We start from the raw sequence: 21,364 nt of genomic DNA on the forward strand, positions 1-21,364 counted from the left end.
GGTCAGATGGTATTGGGTCAGTGACAGTTTTATAACAATCAATCCTCCTCTGTCAGCAATCCGCAGCTGCAGCCATAATCATTGAGGTGCCTTTATACAGTTTATACAGTTTATATAGTTTGCTGATGATTATCCTTTAGGTAGCATTGGATAACATGACATAACATAACCTTTAGATAGCATTTAGATAGCATTGCGTTTAAGGTTGATCAGTAGTAATCACAGTCTTTTATATTGAACCACAATCTGTAGTCAGCTGTAGCTGCAGCTTCACTCACTGAAGTGCGCTCTCTGTTCTCAGAATCATGCTGACATACTGACAATCAGGTAATGCTGGTAACTCACACACCGCCGAGTCAGACGCCGAGTCAGCTGAGTCAGACTGCGCTTCCTCCCGATTCCTCACAACTCCTCACAGCACGCCCAGCACACGGAGCCCGAACGGAACCCGAGCCCGAGCCCTTCAGCTCCTCCAGCGCCTGCCTAAGTCGGGACTCCACGCTCCAAGATTCCGGGAGAACCCCACGGCCTCACTCCACAGCGCGGCGCCAAGGTAACACGGCGGAAGGAGGGGCGGGGGAAGCAGGGGGAGAGGCACAGCGGGGGGTAGGAAAGAGACACAGCCTAGCGCGCGCCGGAGGGACCCATGGAGCCCACGGAGCTGCTCAGAGCTAGCAGCCTGTTCTGACGCGCACTCTCATCAGGCCCCTCCCTCCCCCTGGCAGCCTTGAGAAAGCCTCTTGAGGGGGAAGGGAGGGAGGGGGGGTGGGCTAGGGTGAATGGAGGGGTCATAGTGCAGAGTAAATGGGGGGAGGTGGGGGGGAGTGGGAGAGGGTTTGGGGGGGGAGTATCTCCGGTTATCAGTTTTAGAAGTAAGCTACCTGTTATGGTTTTGCCTCGATGCGTATTGGAACGCCTGCCTATGTAAGAGGATGAGTGACATGATTCAACTTTGGGCAACCGAATACAATAATATCAATGTAATGGGTGTGGTCGTGGGGCGAGTGACTACCTAGTTGATACTATGGGAACCCTAAAAATACTTTCATATAACGTAAGGGGATTAAACTCCCCGTTAAAAAGGGGTAATATTTTAAGAGAAATTAAACATCTTAAAGCAGATATAGTACTCATACAAGAGACACATATCTCGCAGGAATCAAATCTTAAAATAAGCTCACCGGATTACCCATTATGGTACTACGGAGACTCTCCGACTAAGCTGGCAAAGGGGGTCGCCATAGGGTTCGCTAAGGAAGTTAGATTCGTCCTGGTAGAGAGAAAAGCAGATCCCGAGGGGCGGTATCTCCTACTTAGGGGAAAATTAAATGAAGTGGATTATTCTATTGCGAATATTTACTGTCCAAATAAGAACTCCATGAGATTTCTTAAGGGGGCTATCGAGATGTTCATGGACTTCAGGATAGGCAGAGTAGTTGTGGCGGGCGATATGAACCTCTGTCTGGATCTGGATCTCGATTGTACGTCACGTGCACAGCGGACTGGAGACGTACAAAGAAAATTACTTAAAAAAAAATTACAACAACTCCAATTGATAGATGTTTGGAGAATACAGCATCCGAAAACACGTGATTACTCATTCTACTCCGCCGTGCACGGGACGTACTCTAGGATCGATTTTTTCCTAGTGGATCATAGCTCATTGGACGTAGTGACAAGCTCGGGAATTGGGATAACTACCCTGTCGGATCACGCGCCAGTTTCAATTAATTTAAAAATCGAGGGAGCCCCCAAAAGTAACATCAAATGGAGACTTAACGAGGATTTAATACAGGATGAAGAGGTTGTAGAAAGGATAAAACAGGAATTAGAATGGTACTTCAAGACAAACTGCTCCGAACACATGTCTGAAGCACTAGTTTGGGAAGCTCACATTAGGGGCATACTGATCGCAATTGGATCAGCGAAAAAAAAAGAAACCAAGAAGAAATATGATGAGTTATATAAAACTATCTTGGTGCTTGAACAGACCCATAAACTAACAGGAGAGCATGAAGCGGAGCGTACCGTTATTTTAAAAAGAGAGGAATTAAGAGATCTTATCGAATATGAAAATAGAGCGGCATCTTATAGACGTAAGAAAGAGAAGTTTCAATGGGGTGACTTGTCGGGTAAATACCTAGCAAAAGGGTTTCAAAACAAATCTAAGGGTAATTTTATAGAATGTATTCAAACAGGCAAAGGGAGTAAGGTATATACAACATCAGAGATCGCAAGAGTATTTCAAGAATACTACGGGAAGTTGTATTCGCTAGCACAAGGGGACACCTCGGAAAAAATTAAAAGGAGAAGTGTTAATACAAAAAAAATTTTAAGTAGCACATGTTTAAATAAAATACCAGATGACAAAATTAGTTTTTTAGAAGAACCTATAACGGAAATGGAAATTCGTAATAATTTAAAGGAGTCACCTAAGGGGAAAAGCCCAGGCCCCGATGGGCTAACAATTACATATTACCAAAAGTTCAGTGACATTCTGATCCCCAGGATGTGCTCTTATTTAAACGGTATTGGTTTAAACTGGGATATTCGGCAAGAGGCATTAGAGGCCGCAATTACAGTAATCCCCAAGATAGGTAAAGATCCCTCCTTATGTTCTAGTTTTAGACCCATCTCGCTATTAAATGCAGACGTAAAATTGTTCGCCAAAATCTTAGCAGGGAGAATGAAAACAATCATGAAAGATTTAGTACATACTGATCAAGTAGGCTTTGTCCCCGGGAGGGAAGGCAGGGACAATAGTATTAGAACACTTCTGTTGACACAGATTATAAAAGATAGTAAATCCCCAGGTCTACTCCTGTCTATAGACGCCGAAAAGGCTTTCGACAGGGTAGACTGGGGATTTCTATTGAACACATTGGAGTTTATCGGGATCGGTCCAAAAATGATGAGGTGGATAAGCACCCTGCATAAACACCCAACGGCAAGAGTTAAGGTGAACGGGACATTATCCGGGACATTTGAAATGTTCAATGGGACTAGACAGGGATGCCCCCTGTCCCCCCTTTTATTTATTTTATCTTTGGAACCATTGCTGGCCGGGATTAGAAATAACCCCGACATCAGGGGGATACAAACAAATGATGGGGTACATAAACTCGCAGCGTTCGCCGACGATATCTTATTATTTATAACGAACCCAACTATAACACTCCCGAATCTATTAAAAACCCTCAAATTGTACGGAGATGTAGCTAATTTCAAAATCAATCCTTTAAAATCAGAAATCCTTAATATTAGCGTGAATCCACAGGACGTACTGAGATATAAGCAAGAGTTTCCATTTATTTGGAGAGATACCGAGATAAAATATTTGGGAGTTAATATTACATCATCCCCTGACTTAATCTACGTACAGAATTACATACCATTATTAAATGATATTAAAAAAGATTTAAAGAGAATCGCATTGAGACAAAGATCCCTATTAGGGAGAATAAATTGTTTTAAAATGTTTACTCTCCCTAAAATATTATATATAATTCAAATGTTACCAATCGCACTACCGGGTGCTTATTTTAAAATACTAAAACAGTTATTAAATAGGTTTATATGGCGGAACAAAAAAACACGCATAAGTATGGAGGTGTTAAATTAGAGATAAGGAACATGGTGGTTTGGGGGTACCTGATATTTACACATATTATATGGCCATTCACATGGCACGGGTGGTTGATTGGGTTAGAGATAACAAAGAGAAAAGATGGGTGAGATTAGAAAATTGTTCAAATAAGTCACTGTTAGGAAAAGAGATTTGGATACCGCCACATTTTAGACAAATAAATCCGCACTTGCACAAAATCACATTGGCATCCATGTCTATATGGGATAGGGCACATAAAAAACACAGATGGGGTTATAACTCCCCACTAATCCCTTTATTTGACACAAATTTTTTTGTACCAGGGAAAATGGACCTGTTTGGTAACTGGATTAAAAAACCAGATGTACAATTAAAAGACATATTAAAAGACGGTAAAATTCTTACCTACCAGGAATTAAGTAAAGAAAAAAGAACTGTTTGAGTTGAATAGGTGGCGATACTTGCAGCTGTCGCATTTTGTGGATTCCTTCCCCTCCCCCTTGAGGTCAGATAGATACTTGCTCCCTTTGGAGCGTCTGTGTTTGGCACCAAGGGGAAGGGGCGCGATATCCGCAATTTATAAAATACTGATGGGATTGAAAGACTCCGGACTCCATCCTTATATTAACAAATGGGAAGAGGAATTGGGAACGGGTATAACCGAGACAGAGGCCAGGAAAATATTAAAAAAGACGCATACGACCTCACTTAATTGTGCTTTGATCGAAATGAACTTTAAGTGTTTAGCACGATGGTATATAACCCCGGCCATAGCACACCGCTATCAAGACGACACCTCCAAATATTGTTGGAGGGGCTGTCTTGAGGTGGGCACTATGTCACATATATGGTGGACCTGCCCAAAAATTAAAATATACTGGAATAATGTATTACTAATAATTGAGGAGATAACCGGAATTAAAATTCCTCCTGACCCATGGATCTGCCTGTTTCATGGGACAGAAATGTCAACTAAACAGTACATGAGAACTTTGCTTCCCCATGTACTAGCTGCAGCAAAGAGTCTGATCCCCAAACAATGGAAGGACCCTATGAGCCCGACAGAGAAGAGCTGGTTTTATAGAATTAATGATATATATTATACTGAACAGCTCAGGTACATGGGAGAGGAGGGAGAAGGCGGATTTAAACGGAAATGGCAGGATTGGGTTAATTTTAAACTCGGACCAAGGTATATAGATAGGATGATATAGTGTAGGTAGGTGAACGGGCAAAGAGCGATTCAATAGGAGACAGAATTCCGGAGATAGGGGAGGGCGGGAGGGTGGGGATAAGGGTTGGGGGGGGGCTTGAGGGAGGGGCGAGGGTTTGTTCGGCTTGGGGAAACTAATGTATCTATTTATGTATTTAAGTATTTTTTCCTTTCTCTCCTTTCGTTCATTTATTGACACATATTTAAAAAAGCACTTTTGCAATAACAAAGAAAAAAAGAAAGAAACAACAAATAAAAACAAAAAAAATCTTTTCCAACCATGATGCGAACTAAGGAGACTGCGAACTGAACGCAAATTGATTGAGTATCCTGATAGTTCTCTGAGGCGGATAAAAAAAAAAAAAAAAAAAAGTAAACAATAATATGTATTAAATTAAAAGTGTTGACAACCAAATATACAGGTAGGTAAAAAATCTATATTAAGTATGAGTAATAACAGATTACAGAGAAAGCATCAATATAACCGAGAGGATAGAAAAAAAAAATAGAGGAAAGAGGTAATATTGGTAAGAATGAGTAAAGAATGGGTCATATATGACAAAGCTGGGTGTAAGACTGATAATCTGAGAAACCCGTCATCAATATTACCGTATATATAAGAGGCTCACAATCAGCAGTAACAATAAAAGGTTAAAGCGGCACAAACAATGAGTAATCAAAGTCTCGGTGAAGATGGTGTTTAACCCAAGGTCTCCAAATTCTATTGAATTTATCAATATTATCCTCTTCTATGGCTGTCATTTTGGCAAATAAGAGGGCTTTTAGGATCCTATGTTTGGCTTCAGCCACTGTTAAGGTAGGGGTTTTCCAAGCCTTGGCGATGGTTGGTTTGGCTGCGGTTGTAAGATTAACAAGAAGCCGAAATTTTGTTTGATTGAGTGTAGCTGGTTTAAGGTTAAGAAGAGCCACTGAAGGATCTGGAGGTATAGTGATTTCCAAGGCAAAAATCTTTACCCAAAAATCCTGGGCCACTGGGCATTGCCACCATATGTGAAGATGCGTACCTGGTGAGGAACATCCACGAAAATAATTTTCAGAATATGTTGGGTTCAATTTTGCTAACCTGGCTGGTACCAAGTACCATTGTGCCATAACTTTGAAGTTAGATTCTAATGCATAACAGTTTGGAGAAGAGGTTTTGGTTGCTAACCACATTTTAGACCAGTCATCTTCATTAAACACTTGATTCAAGTCCTGAGACTATTTAGCCACATATGAGGGGACCAAATTATTAGAAATAGTGATAAGAAGTTGATATAGTAGTGAAATAAGTCCCCTGGTATGTGGATCACTCTTACAGATGCGCTCAAACTGTGACATTTGGTTGAGCAATGAACTTTTAATAATGAGGTGCATAAAAGTTTTTAATTTGCAGGTAACGAAAAACTTCAGTCCTGGGGAGCCCAAACGATTTACAGAGTACTGTAAATGTATGAAGTTCAGAGGAAGAAGTTAAATCATGTAGTCGGATTAAATTTATCTCTGACCAAGCAGCAAAGGATTTTGGGAATTTCCAAGCAGGGTAAAAAGCTGGATTTTTGAGAAAATAGAGGAGAGGGTTGTGTATGGATTGGAGCTTATGAGAAGTTTTAAATTTGTCCCATATGGTCAATGAGTGTTTAGTGATGGGGTTATTGAAGAAAAAAAAGAAAAAAAGGAAATTTACCCCGGGGGGCTTTGTATTGCAGCAAAAAAATAAATAAATATTATTGGGTTAATACAAAAGTTTTAATGTAGTTTTATGTGTCTCACAAAGAAACGTATCTAATATATTTTTTAACCAGAAGACAGTCAAGTAATGGCAATAAAGACATGTACATACAAGATTAACAGTATATTGATTAGGCCGTAAGGGCAAACCTGCAAAAGCATGACATAATATTATAACAATGGTACATAATGAACATGATACATATGATGAACCCCGACGCGTTTCGACCTTGTAGAGGGCGGTTATCTTCAGGGGGTAAGAAGGAGCTGCTCTAGAATGAAATACATTGTATAGGTCACCTCTCCAGCTCCAGCTACCTGTCATCCTGCTGATCCTGGCTTCCTGCACCATGCTCCAGCTACCTGTCAACCTGCTGATCCCGGCTTCCTGCACCAAGCTCAAGCTACCTGTTAACCTGCTGCTCCCGGCATCGACATCTCCCTGGAGTCTACAGGAGTCCACCTCAGTTCCTGCACAGCGTTCCGGGCAGGCGCTTGTGCGACTCTGTACTCTCGCGCTCCCTGTCCACACTACCAGGGGGTTCCGGAGTCAGAGGAGCACGTCAGGCTCTATCACCAGGTACGTGACAATAGCACTAGCCTATCAATTTGCCTCTGATCACAGCCTTGTGGGCTTCCCACAAAGCACGATCAGAAACAGTTGTGTCATTGTCTGATAAATATTCTGTAAGGGCTTGTTCAATTTCCAAACAGTGGGCAGGATGGGTAAAAGTAGTGTCATTGATATACCAAGTCGTGTCCTGTGATCTAGGTAGTAAGGAGGCTATAGTGGTATAGACTGTGCAGTGATCCCTCCATGGGGAAGGGATGATTTTAGAGTAAAGTATCTCCGGGGCCATGCTAGATAGAACAAAAATGTGGTCTATGCGCGAAAAGGAATTATGGGGATGCGAGTAGTGCATGAAACGCTTACTAGTTGGGTTAGATTCACGCCATGTGTCTACTAACTTGTGTGTATTAAGTAGTTGTTGGAATGTGAGCTTGTTACGGTTTGAGAGTGGGATTGAAGGAGATTTATCAAGTAAGGGGAAAATAGTCGCATTTGAATCTCCGCATAGGATCACAGTTCCAAATTTATGAGCTTCCACTACCTTAAGATTTAATAAAAAAGCCAACAGGTGTTTATTGGGGGCTTAATAAGATACAATAGTGATTGCCAAATCCATTATGTATCCTGTAACCAGAAGATATCTGCCCTCTGGATCTTTCAATTGAGAGATAAGATTAAACGGTGAAAGCCAGTTAGTGTACCTCTTTGCTTAACAGTGGCTGAGGCTGTATGAAACTGGGTTCAGGAGGTGGATAAAAATTTAGGGGAAGAATTATCATTGAAATGAGTTTCCTGTAGACAAATCTGTGCTTTTTTAGCTGCAAAAAAATGCATCGCTTTAGTATATTTATGTGGGATGTTGAAGCCTTGCAAGTTCAACGATACAATGTTTAAGGGAGCCATAATATGGTTAGAACATGTATCTTAATGATCAGAGCCAACTTCGGGTCGAGGGCCGCAGCCGCCACCAGGGGAGAGAGAGAAAGGAGATAGAGAAGGATAGTAAAGAAAAAACTACACAAAGTAGAGAAACCCAGAGATTATGAATAAAAATATATAAACAAAATCCGAACAATAGGGCTAGAGAACATCTCAGGGGATCAAATGAACCCAGAGAGGTTCTGAAGCCACCATCAGTGACCCGCATAACAATATCGGGAGACAGAGGGTGCTAAAAGGGGGGGCAAGTCGTTCCCATAGGCTGGGCAGCACTGGAGAACCATGGACCTTGTGGGAAGGTGTCTTACCGCATATACTGCTTCATAAATGAAGCCACTTAAACCATTATAAAAAATGACCACCTTAGTGGGAAAGTATGAGCTTAGATAGGCTGATGGAGAGAAATGCAACATATCAAGTGTGCTTTAGCCAAATTTTACTAAAAACATGTATTCGTATATTCAAAAAACAAAAAAATATTATATGTATGTATGTATGTATGTATGTGTGTATTATATATATTTATATATATATTTATATATAAATAAAAAAAAGGGGGGGTTGAGGGGGTGGAAGGGTATAATAGTCCTGCATATCTAACAATATTATCTTTATCTACAAAGGCACGTTGATTGCCAATAATGCTTGAGCCATGCGTGAGATCACATATGAAATGGCAATATTCAAGTAAAATGTAATTGATAGTTGTCAATACTATTACACGACTTATGAAATTTAAACAAACACACGTAACAAACACATAAAAAAAAATGGGGGGGGGTCCTGGATAAGTTCCTGGGAAAAAACTCAAAAAAAAGGGGGGGCTGGATAAGTTCCTGGGGGAGGACCCAGAAAAAACAAAACATTTTATTAGGACAAGTTAGAAAGTTCAAAAGTCAGTTTTAATGGCATTGCCAGAAATTATATGATGACATATGTCACTTGAAGCAAGTTGCTGGAGAATAAAGATAAGATTTTTTTTTTTTATAGCAGCCAGGGGAGATCAATTCATTGTATCCACATTGGGTGGGGGTGAGTTATTGTAGCGTCTTGTAGTGGAGGAAAAATCTGAACCAGTTGTCTTGTGCCAAGAGGAAGAACGTATGCAGGCTTGCTTTTTGGTTGAAACTCGATCTGCAAGGCCCATTTCAATCAAAGCCGACTGTAAATCATCAGGGGCTCGGCAGACATATCTGGTCTCAAGGTGGGTGAAAACTAAGAGAAAATGGAAAACCCCAGTGTAAACAATGATTGTTTTGAAGTATGAGCAGCTGGGGTTTGAGAGCACGTCTCTTGGCAATTGTGAGAGGGAACAAGTCTGAGAAAAGTTGAAAAGTGTGGCCCTAAAAAATAAGCGAATCCTTCTCCCTTGCTGCAGCCAATAATTTCTCCTTACTACGATAATAGTGTAGTTTGACAATTATGTCCCTAGGGGGACCGTTAGGCTTCCGTGGAGCGAAAGGCTCTGTGGGCTCTATCAAATTCTAACCTTTCAACAGGTACGCCAGGCAGCATTTCCTGAAAAAGGGCATATACGGTGCCCTGGACATCCTCAACAGTCTCAGGGATTCCTCTAATTCTCAAATTAAACCTTCTGTCCCCATTTTCTTGTTCCTCAATGCGGGACTGTAAAGAAAAATTCTCCTCCTTAAGATGCTCAATTTCAGAGACATAATGTTGTGAATGGTTCTCTATGTTATCCACTCTCCTTTCCAGGTCGGCTGTTCTGTCCCAATTCCCTAATTTCTCTTGTTAACTGGCTAGTAATGTGGTCAGAAGTTTGTTTCAATGCCTTATTTAGCATACATTCAAATTGCTTAAACATCTGAGAATGAATTACAGTTTGTGAATCCTCAATTTCTGAGTCAGACTCACCAGAGTATTCCTGCAGCTTTTGAGCTGTGCGACAGGGTTTTCAGGGAGCGCTGTGTGTTCAGCTGTGAGGTAACTGTTCCCTCCATTTTAGAAGATGGCTTAGCTGGCGCCTCCCTGGATGTTCCGGTTTTAAATTTTGCCTTAGAGGTTTTTAGTGTCATTATGGTGACACCAGCAGCTTCTGTGAGCGGAGAGGCAGTGTTCTTTAGACTTTTAATAGCTACTTACATCCACGGCTCTCCGGTCTGCCCAGTCCAGGAGCTCTAAGGAAGCATGTTCGCTCCCTCAGGCTTCGCGCATGCCCCTGAAATTTCTTATTTTCCATCTCTTCGTAAGCTTGAGAAAACTTCTATAAATAATAAAAAAAAAGTCGTTGGTGTGCCCACTTTTCCTGCATGAGCCACATCCGAGGCATTTGACCACCTCACGGGACAGCTCGCTACCCCAGTGTCTCCTCCAGATCAGCGTGCCTACCACACTTGCAGTCTTATTTGTGGTTATACGCTGACATGTTTCGTCCATGCGGACTTCCCCATAGAGCCAAAAGTTTTGCCTCCATCCACCACAAAGGTCTTCAGGGTCTGGGAAACATGGCCTTGGACCTGTATAAGACCCTACAGTTAACTACACATGCTGCACTAAGTGTATAGGCGAGCACCCAAGCAGGATCCAGTGCCTGAGGCAAAATTAAAGGCGACCCCCACAATGTGGAGTCTAGGTACAGTTCCCAAGGTTTTACCAAGGTTGTATCGAAACAGATGCACCGCTTCTATTGTTATAGAAAACTGTCGTGAAGGTGGTTGAATGAAGAGTTTTGTGCTGCAGATATATAGGAAGCCCTTAATCATCACTTCTAACATAATTGAAGAGGGTCAAATATACTAACCTTGCACAAAAAATACAAGTCTCCAATAAAGTGACTTTTTGTTTTCCCTCTCCATATTCTAGCATCAGCGTGCATCTAAAACATCTCTTGCTTTAAGATTTGGTGGTTCAATAGAGCAGTGGTTCTCAACCTCAGCCCTCAGGCACCCCCAACAGGCCATGTTTGCAGGTTTTTCCTTTATCTTGCAGAGGTACTTTAAATCAGAGCCAATGGCTTGGTATTTTGGACAGCTATTAGAGAAATTCCCAAAACATGGCCTGTTTGGGGTATTTGAAAAAGTGAAGTTGAGAACCACTGCCCTAGAGGACTCCCAAGGGTAAGTTTCCAAATACTTTGAATGTCTAACCTGTGTCCTGTACAATAAAGATGAACCTTTTTTCTTTGTGTTGCCGAGAAATTTCCTCTCCATTCCTGTCCTGGGGACAACCTTTTTATCATACAGGAAGTGAAGGAATCTCTCTCAACCAAGCCTGCAACTGCAGTAAAAACTGACAAGAGCTCCAATTCTTCCTCACCTAAAACTAAAAAAATATAAAAAAGTTTGGGGTATTGATATGCTTTAACATTCTCTGTGATATATATTGTTATAAATATTTTATATTTTTGTTATACTTATATTATAGATTGATTTTGTGGCCCTTACTCTGTATTATTTTTCGGTATACCACAGTTGCTGGCGAATCTGGAATCTCACTGAAAAAAGACGTACCTGTATCACAGCTCTTTCCTTAAAAAAAAGGGAAAAACAAATTAATCTTCTCATTAAAGACAAAAACTGATTAAAACAGAAAGTTACTATTCCAGTCCTATGACTTGGCTGGGACATACAGTATATTGCACACCTTAAACTGAGTACACTGGATAGTGTCCATAGGAATTTCAAAATGTGTGAAAGAACAGAACTACATTTTAGGCACTGAGCATAAAAGCTCAGTCATGGTTCTAAAATTACTAGCAATTTTTGTTTAGAGATCGAATGAAAGAAAACAATGAAACAATCTGCACAAGTAAAATGTCAAGAATAATGTCCAAACACACAATGCTGCAACACTGTGTGATTCACTAAAATATATTAAACTATGTAGCTCAGTTTGTTTTTACAAGTAGTTGATCACTATACTTACTGGTAAAGTATGTATGTAAAAACAGTGGACACCAACAAGACGGTGCTAGAGAAAATAGGACATATGTAGGGTAGTACATGTCGCCTTTCCCAGCTCATTGAGAACTACAAGCATCCAGCTGCAATGGCTGACATTACTTGTAGGCATCCATTTAAAGAAAACTGAATGATGTGTGCAGAGCAGCGCACAGCCGTGCCGTTTTCAAATTGTGACAGCGGGTAAGGGGAGAGGATCCCCCGCCTTCTGTCACAGGGACAGGGATCGATGGGGAGAGGCTGCAGATGCTGAAGTATCTGCACAACATTTTTACAAATGAGAAAAGCTTTGTGACATTGCACTATAATGTTAATCTGGCTATTGGTATGGACGAAAATTTAATAACTGGCTTACAACCAACCAGGACTTACCTATATTTGGATCTAAAGGGACCTTTCCCAGCAAGGGAATGTTAAGATCACTACACATTTTCTCTGCGCCACCAGTAGTTGAAGGAAAGATTTGTGATTCTATCTAAAAAAGCAAAAAATATATAAAAAAAATGATAACCAAATAGTTTACATTAAATAATTGAGTACAGCAAGTTGTAAAGTGTTGGTAAAAGACATCTGCTCATTTCCACTTGTATCACTAAAAGATGAGACTTGCTGCAATCCAAAAAGCTAACACACCAGGTAAATGATTCTTTTTTTTTTTTCTCTCAAACAAAGGTTTTTATTGAACCAAAACGTAAATACAAGCAAAGAGCTCCAGAGCATAAGCATTTCACTCAAACAGTGTGGCGCAGCACACCAATAATCAGAAAAAAAAAAAGAGACAAGGGAAAACTTTAAATACAAATGTATATACCCAGCTCACTCCCCCAGCAGACATTTTACAATTACCCGAAAACATGTCTCTGCCCCCACACCTTGGTACAGTACAGCCTACACTAGCCACCATGCAATTTATTAGAACCTAGAAATGTACCCCCTCCCCTCAGCCCTAAAATAGACGATCATACACCAAATCCATTGGGGTCAGACCCGGAACATTCAGCCAAGGGGCCCATAATTTTTCAAATTTAGAGCTGGACCCTCTGTGTTGATATACAAATTTTTCCAACCTTAGTGTAACCCCCATGTTTGATCCATTCCTGCACCGTGGGTGGTTCAGTGTCTTTCCAGTGCCTCAGAAAGGATTCTTTAGTGATTCTAAGTTATGGTTATTTGCAGTTGAGTTGCTAAAACAAAAATCCTTATACTTGTTAAAGTAAAACGAAAAGACAAAAAATAGGCATTTTGACTTTCTGTAAATTCCTTGACTTGAATAGAGTACAGGACACTGGAATTGCATAGACCACTGGTCTCCAAACTTTGCTTGCTTTTATCCAGCCCTTGGGACATTGCTGTTCCTCCCACTGATATGAAAGTGAAGAAATTATATCAACACACAAAGTAATTATCAAAAGGGTCCAAAGTTTTATTATCGTGGTCACGTGATAAATATACAGCAATGTTTCAGAGCCACATAGGGCCCCTTCATCAGGCAAGTAACAATGTGAAGTGAAAACCAACAAGTATTTAACAGACAATCCACCAATCGGTGCAAACAATTTCGGCCCAGACCCTCCCCCTGGCGTCAATGACATTTTAAGTCCTCCGATATGCACAGTTTTAACTTATGACATAACTGCCAACTATGCAGCATTGATAGTAAGAGAAATAGCAATCAAATGCCCAATCCGGTATTCAATAAATGCAAAGCGCCACTGGTCACTATAGAATGCAAAAATTACTGCTATAACAGAAAAAAAGTGGTTCAGCCTCCAATGCCATGCACGCTGGGGCACATGTGCAGTAAGAGCAGTTCCCCAGGGCGAGCTGCATGCCATTGCCATAGCAATGCTAAACACCTCAGCGGCGGCCTCCAGTCTGGCAGATGTCGGGACTGCATCTGAGGGAGGACAGAACCATCTAGGTGTGAAAAAAAAGTGCATGAGAGCTGTGTAGACGTGTACAAGAGGAAGTTGCAGAGATAAAGAGAAGCATGGAAAATAAACTAAAGAATTAAATTAGTAAGCCAAAAAGGAAAAAAGAAGAAAATAAAAAAGTTAAGAAAATAGAGAAAAAGAGGGAAGAAAAAAAAAAGGGGAAAAAATACAAATAAAACTAAAAAAAAAAAGGAAAAGAAATAGAAAATGAAAAAAACAAAGTAAAAAAAATGAAATCAAATGAGAACAGGTACAAGTAAAAGGAAAACAGATAGGAAAAAAAAAAAGTTCCAAAGTAAACAGAGAATACACAGAGTTCAGTCCTGAACTCTTCAATAGCCAAATTATCTCTCGTCAAGAAAGCAGGCACAGGATAAATTACAATTGAGGCCCCTGGGCTGTACAGTGTCAAATGTGTAGATCCAGTAGGCCTCCATGCATAAGGCTCGATTCACATCTATGCATGTTGCTTTTGAGCGTTTCTGCAGTGCTTGCCATATTTTTGGACACATGATTTTACAACGATTTTCTTTTTTTTTTTTACACACTGTATATAGCTGGGTTGCCGTGTCTGGTATGGTGTGGGGGTATACCCAAAATCCATACCAGACCCTTATCCGAGCATGCAGCCCGGCAGGTCAGGAAAGGGAGGGGACGAGCGAGCGCCCCCCTCCTGAACCATACCAGGCTGTATACCCTCAACATAGGGGGATGGGTGCTTTGGGGCAGGGGGGCTCTTTAACAAGGGGCCCCCAAATCCCGCCCCCCCCCATGTGAATGAGTATGGGGTACATTGTACCCATTCACCATAAAAAAATAGGATTTTTGTACTCACCGTAAAATACTTTTCTCTGAAGTTCATTGACGGACACAGCTCCTTTAATCTTGACCTTAGGGTTATATGCCTTCCATCAGGAGAGGACTAGGCAGAATCATGTAAAAACAGCAAAGCTGAACAGTACCGCCCAGGGGGTGGTCCTACTGGCTATAACCCCTCACACTGCATCCAGCAGCTCAGTTCATCAAAAAGCAGTATAAACATAAATAGGAGGGGTGGGTGCTGTCAATGAACTTCAGAGAATTTTTTTTTTTTACAGTGAGTCCAAAAAATTTCTCTTTCGTTCATTGACGGACACAGCTCTTTTAATCTTGACCTTAGGGACGTCCCCAAGCAGTGTAAAAAATAGAATAAAAAATGAGCAAGCATATAAACTCCACCCAAACACCAGAGCTCCTCAACGGAGGAGTTGCAACCTTAAACAACCGCCTTCAAAACCCTCCGAAGATGCACTCACATCAACCTTGTACATTTTTTACTGTAAAGCAGGATGAAGTATAGGACTTTGCGACAGAAGGTCCTCTCTAATCGGCAGTCGCCAAGGAACATGCGCCAATAGTCGAACCCATTCGGCGTACCAGGGGCGCCAGGGACAATTGGAATCATCGGAATCCCCTCGGTCTCTACTCTGCGAAGCAGACGAGGAAGAAGCTATAGCTGGGGGGAAGCATCTGACGACTTAGGTAGTCCGCTTGCCAGTTTTCTACGCCCGGAATGTATATGGCCGATAGAGCCTAAACGCTCCTCTCTGCCCACCGCAGGATGTGAGCGTCCTCCAATTCTGCAGCCGAGCTTCTTGTTCCCCCTTGATGGTTGACATAAGCCACCGCCGTGGCGTTGTCCGACTGGATCCTAACTGGGCATCCCTGCAGCCATGAGGAAAGGCACCGCCTGATCCCCCTTGGTTACAGCACATTGATCGGCAAGCAGGATTCTTCCTGCGTTTGGCGACCCTGTGCCGACTGTACACCCCACACTCCCCCCAACTGGTCAGGCTGGCGTCCGTCGTGATCACTGTCCAGTGAAGAGGAAGGAAGGACTTCCCGGCCTGAAGGGCCAGGGACCTCCGCCACTAGATCAAGGATTCCCTGACTAGGTGGCTCACCCAGATTTGACAATCCAGAGACAACGAGATTTGTCCCATTTTGACAGGATCGCCTTTTGCAAGACTCGGGTGTGGAATTGAGCATACGGTACGGCCTTGAAGGAGGCCACGATGACTTGCATGCAAAAGCGCAGCGACGACCACCTGCGGGACGCCAACAGCTTCACTATAGCCTGAAGAGTCTGCAGTTTGTTTGAAGGGAGAAAAACTCTTGCCTCTGAGGAGTCCAGAATCAAACCCAGGTACTCCAGGCGTTGAGTCGGCACCAACACTGACTTCTGGAGACCAAACTTCCGAAGAGTGACTGGCAATCACCACATCCTCCCTTAATTCTGAGGCGGAAGCAGCTCTCAGAAGGAGGTCATCCAGATAGCCCACGATTGCGATCCCTCGCTGCCTCAGCAGAGCCAGGATCGGGGCGAGCACCTTGGTGCCGACGCCAGGCCAAAAGGGAGAGCTACAAATTAGTAGCGATTGTCCCCGACTACAAACCACAGAAACCTCTGATGCCTGACGCATATGGGGACATGCAAGTATGCGTCCTTGATGTCCAAGGACGCCAAAATATCCCCCGGATGAAGTGCAGCGACCACAGAGCGAACTGATTCCATCCTGAACCTTTGTACTTTTACAAAGGTGTTGAGGGCCTTGAGATCCAGGATTGGATGGACCCCTTCCTTCTTTGGGACTAGAAACAGATTGGAGTAGAATCCCTGAAACCTTTACGGCGGCGGAACAGGGACTATCACCCTGCGCATCAGCAGGTCCTGCACTGCCCCAAACAGGGCGTCGCGATGAGCCAATAGAAGATGAAGGTTTGAGGGAAAAAAATCTGTTTGGTGGACAAAAAAACTATCTTGTACCCTGATAAAACCACTTCGGAGACCCACCGGTCGGAAAGCAGGGAGTCCCACCGAGCTGCAAGCTCTCGAAGGCGACCCCCCACCCGTGAGTCAGGTTGGGGCAAACCTTCATTCTCTCGCAGATTTGTTCGAAGGCTTGTTTGGCCTGCCAAACCAGGGACGCTTGTGTCCCTCAGCAGGCACCTTGTCGGCTTGGGAACCTGCGGGCCCGGGCAGATGAGAAAAACGCTTCTGAGCGGAAAAGGAGGGCCCTGGCCTACGGCGTGGCTCCTTACCTTTTCTGGATTGTGGGAGCAGCATGCTCTTACCCCCAGTGACATTTTTAATAATGTCATCCAGCCAGGCTCCAAATAGCCTCTCTCCCTGGAAGGGCAAATCCGCCAGAGACTTCCTGGATGTCTGGTCCGCGGACCAGGATTTTAGCCAAAACAGGCGACGCAACACCACAGCAGATACTGAGGCTCTATAAAGCAAGGGACCTGTATCTAAGGCCGCATCACAGATATACTTAAGGCCATGCACCAACTGGTCGGCCAGTTTCACACAGACCGGGAAACCTGTTGCTTTTCCAACTCGTGGTGCAACAATTTTGCCCATTCGGTAAGTGTTTGTGACACCAGGGCCATGGCCAACACTGGCCGCAAGGCTGACCCCACCACTGGGTTACAATATTATTTTATTGTTATTTTTCACACAGTATTACAGGGGTTTTAACCTATACACAACAGATACATTTATGTGGAGACTATCTGCAAGAACTTATAGAATACTTTTACATCTTCTCACATGTCCTCAATACATATCTTTTTCACACAATCATAAATAAAAAACTAAAAAAAAGGAAGGAGAAAGAAAAAAAAAAAGGGGGGGGAATTATGAAAACATTAAAAAATTATGATCACTCCAATATGGCTAAACCATTAGAAACTCAGCCGATTGTCTAAACTTGGACCAAACGGACCATGTTCGAGAAAACTGTTCTTCTCTCCCCACTTCCCGTGCCAGCATACCTTCTAGGTCTTTAGTAGAGTCCATTTCAATTGCCCATTCCCCCATGGAAGGTACCGTTGTCGATTTCCAGTGTCATGGGATAACGGCTCTGGCTGCAGCGAGGAAGTGTATAAGCACATCCTCTTTTGCTGTCTTTAAAGATCCTGGAATCATGGTTAGGAGAGCCACTCTGGGTGATGCGTGGGTATTTATATCCACTAGTTTTCCATATAAGTCAAAGATATATTTCCAGAACCTTCTCACCAGGGGACACTCCCACCAGATTTGGAACATATTTCCCTTTGACTTATGGCAACGCCAACAGATATCAGATATATCCTGGTTAATTTGATGCATAATAGACAGACACCTGTACCATCTGCTCATCAATTTATATGCCTTCTCTTGTGTTCTTGTAGCTATTGACCCTTTATGGGTCAAAATAAAGCTTTTTTGCCAGTCCAATAGGGTTACAGGCTCTTGGAACTCTTTTTCCCGTTTCTGTGTATACAGAGGGGGCTCAGTGATTTGATAATAGAAGAATAGAGTATAGTGCAGAGATCGAGTGCGATATAGGTTCTTCTTGCAAAAGCAAAGATTGGAATGCACTTGGTTTAGCATAAATTTCTTGTTTTGATGAGATCGATCGTATATAGCATAAGGCTCGATGTCTCTGTAAACATTGTGCCGGATTATGAGAAATCATTGTGGAAGAAGAGTCTTCCGTTAAGAATGGATCTGACTGAAGGACTTGAACAATTCTTCTGTGTTGCTGTTTGTACCAGGGGCCAAACGTAGTTGAGTGTAAGGCTGGTAAAAAGTATGGCGTTCCAAAGAAGGGAGTCATGGAGCTCAATAGTTTTGATATTCTATAGGTGAGTATCACATGATCCCATATATGTAATGTTTGCCTAGTAAGATCTGCGGGAATTGAAAGGCCCTTTCGTAGAATAGATGAAGTCCAAGGAAGGGCACAGAGATCAATAGGATTTATATGTCCTTCCAATTGTACCCATAACTTGGATGCAGAGTGGTGGAACCAGTTGGTGATACGTGTTAATATGGTTGCTTTATGATATATGGAAATATCTGGTAACCCCACTCCACCCTTGTTTTTCAGAAGGGATAATATCCCAAAACTGATTCTTGATTGAGCCGAGTTCCATATAAACTTCGAGAATAGTCGGTAAATTTTACGGAAGTACACGGCCGGGAGATGAATTGGGATCGTTTGAAATACGTATAAAAAACGAGGAAGTATATCCATCTTAAGGGTATTAATTCCACTGAACCAAGAAAGTCTTTTAAATCCATAAGATGTCAGGGTCCTTTCGATTTTATGGAGCATTGGAAGAAAATTTAGGGAGTATAATTGTGATGTTGAAGCTGGGATATTAATCCCTAGGTAACGAATCGACTCCGCACAAATCTTGAAGGGAAAATTCTTCGAAATTCGCTTTATATTTGTTTGCGATAAAGATATATTGAGAAGTTCAGATTTATTATAGTTGACTTTAAAATTGTTAACTTCACTAAATCTCTGAAATTCTAGAAGTATTGAAGGAAAGGAAATTTCAGGTTTTGTTACAAATAATAGCAGATCATCTGCAAAAAGAGCCAATTTTGCATGTAAAGGGCCAACCTGAATGCCCGTTATGTTTTCGTTTTGTCGCAATGCATTTGCCAAGTGTTCCATCGTAATAACATAGAGCAGGGGCGATAAGGGACAACCCTGTCGTGTTCCATTAAAAATAGAAAAAAGGCAGAGGATAAGGATCCATTCACCCTAATTCTAGCTGCTGGTGATAAAAATAGTGACATAATCCGTGCCATCATATAGGGACCTATGCCTATCTGTTGAAGAGAGGATCGCAAAAATGTCCAACTGACACGGTCAAGCGCCTTTTCGCCATCAACCGTTAACATGCAGAGAGGGATTTCTTGAGTGTGGGCATAGCGGGCATCCATCAGCAGGAGGGCTTTAAGCGTGTTCTCTAGCCTCTCGACCGCTGACAAAGCAAACCTGGTCTAGATGTATTAACTGGGGCAATAATGGTTGTAGGCGACTAGCTAGAATCTTAGAGAAAATTTTTACATCGACCCCAATTAGAGATATAGGTCTGTAATTTGCACATTACGAAAGATCTTTGTCTGGTTTCGGAATAAGTGAAATATGTGCTTCCATCGTTTGTGTAGGAAAGCTAGACCCATTCGATATGGAATTAAATACCTTAGTCAAAAACAGAGTAAGAAGATGAGTATAGTGCTTATAAAATTTAGGCGTAAAGCCATCAGGGCCTGGACTTTTACCCGCCGGGGTGTTGGCGATAGCATTAGTGACCTCTTCCTCCGTAATTGCGGTTTCTAATTCTTCTACAGTATCTTCATCCAAAGTTGGTAACGAAGTATCTGCTATATAGGATGCCACATTATCCTCTTTGGTATCAGATGGAGATATATTATATAAAGATTGGTAGAAATCGCTAAATGTTTTCATAATTAAAGAGGGTTAAGATATCATTTCTCCTTTTGGTCCCTGAATCTGTGAAATAAAAGTAGGGGTCTGGTGTGGATTTAGAGAACGAGCCAACGACTACCCACATTGATCACTAAACTTATACTGATACAATGCCAGTTTACCCGTATATGAGCGAGCCGAAGATTCATGTATGTGATATGAGGAGATGGGATCTGTCAGTGGGGTAACACAGAAAGGAGGGGAAGGAAACAAACTACATACAGTAAATCAGGGTGCGCATTGCCATTAACTAAAATGGCAATAAGAAAACTTCCGGAATACAGAGCCACGTCACATGACCGGAGAAAGTGAGGGTAAAGGAGAAGTTAAGATGGCGGAAGCGCTACATCCGGTCTGGCGGAATGACAACATCCGGCCAGACGTGATTGGTGGATTCCAACCGCGGGGAAAAAACTGCTCTACACAGGACGGGAGCAGACAGTAAATAGAGCGTGATCTACGAGATATAAGGGGGATGCAAGGAGGGGGGGATAAACAGAGCCGTTCTGACACATACAAACCCCATTAGTAAAAAACAGGGAAGCGAACATAGGGCATATAAGTGGTGGTTCCAGTAAAGAAAATGTCGGCAAGATGACTTCCGGTCTACCCATTTCCGGGGTGGGCAATGGGGGGTAACCTCTAATTACAGTCGGCCATGGAGGGGTATAAATATAGAACACAGTAAATGTACAGCAGCTTCCTGATGACGCAATAAAACTTTGCGAAATGCGTAGAAGCTGCCGACACCGACGGGACAACACGCTAATCGTAAGAAAGGCTCGGGGGATACGCGATAGAGGAACGCTTTTTCTCTCATACGTTTGCATACACGGCTGGAGAAGCTTGGTGCCGGCACACAGGCACACTAAGATGTGAGTGCAATATATGCTTTGTTTTTTAACCCAATAAATTCTTTTACCTACTATACTATGATGGGCATCCTTTTCCTGTGAGTTTTTATAGGGAAAGAGAAGCAATAATAATAATAATCTCAAGACACCTGACAGCGGTGGTGACGTTAAATAGGAGTGGTTATCCTGGGAATAAACCAAAGGCATTTATTGAATAGGATCTGGTGAGTGGCCATTTTTAACAGTGATCGGATGATCACCGAAGTGGTGAAATCACGTTG

The 21,364-nt window shown here is 42.3% G+C and overlaps 1 protein-coding gene across 7 annotated transcripts in view; it reads right to left on the minus strand.

Moving 5' to 3' along the window:
• NUBP1 (nucleotide binding protein 1) overlaps positions 1-21,364 on the minus strand; it is a 263,729-nt gene that overhangs the window by 35,338 nt on the left and 207,027 nt on the right. For 2 of the 7 annotated variants that reach the window (XM_040356948.1, XM_040356949.1), the window contains 3 exons: positions 12,354-12,456; positions 11,466-11,549; positions 11,169-11,343 (listed from right to left, as the gene is read on the minus strand). In XM_040356948.1, coding sequence (XP_040212882.1) covers positions 11,169-11,343; positions 11,466-11,549; positions 12,354-12,456 — 362 coding nt within the window. Of the gene's footprint in view, positions 1-11,168; positions 11,344-11,465; positions 11,550-12,353; positions 12,457-21,364 lie in introns of those variants that run through there. The other 5 variants (XM_040356954.1, XM_040356953.1, XM_040356952.1 and 2 more) reach the window with 5 other exon arrangements.

Source organism: Rana temporaria, chromosome 6 (genome assembly GCF_905171775.1).
Source record: "Rana temporaria chromosome 6, aRanTem1.1, whole genome shotgun sequence".
NCBI lineage: Eukaryota > Metazoa > Chordata > Amphibia > Anura > Ranidae > Rana > Rana temporaria.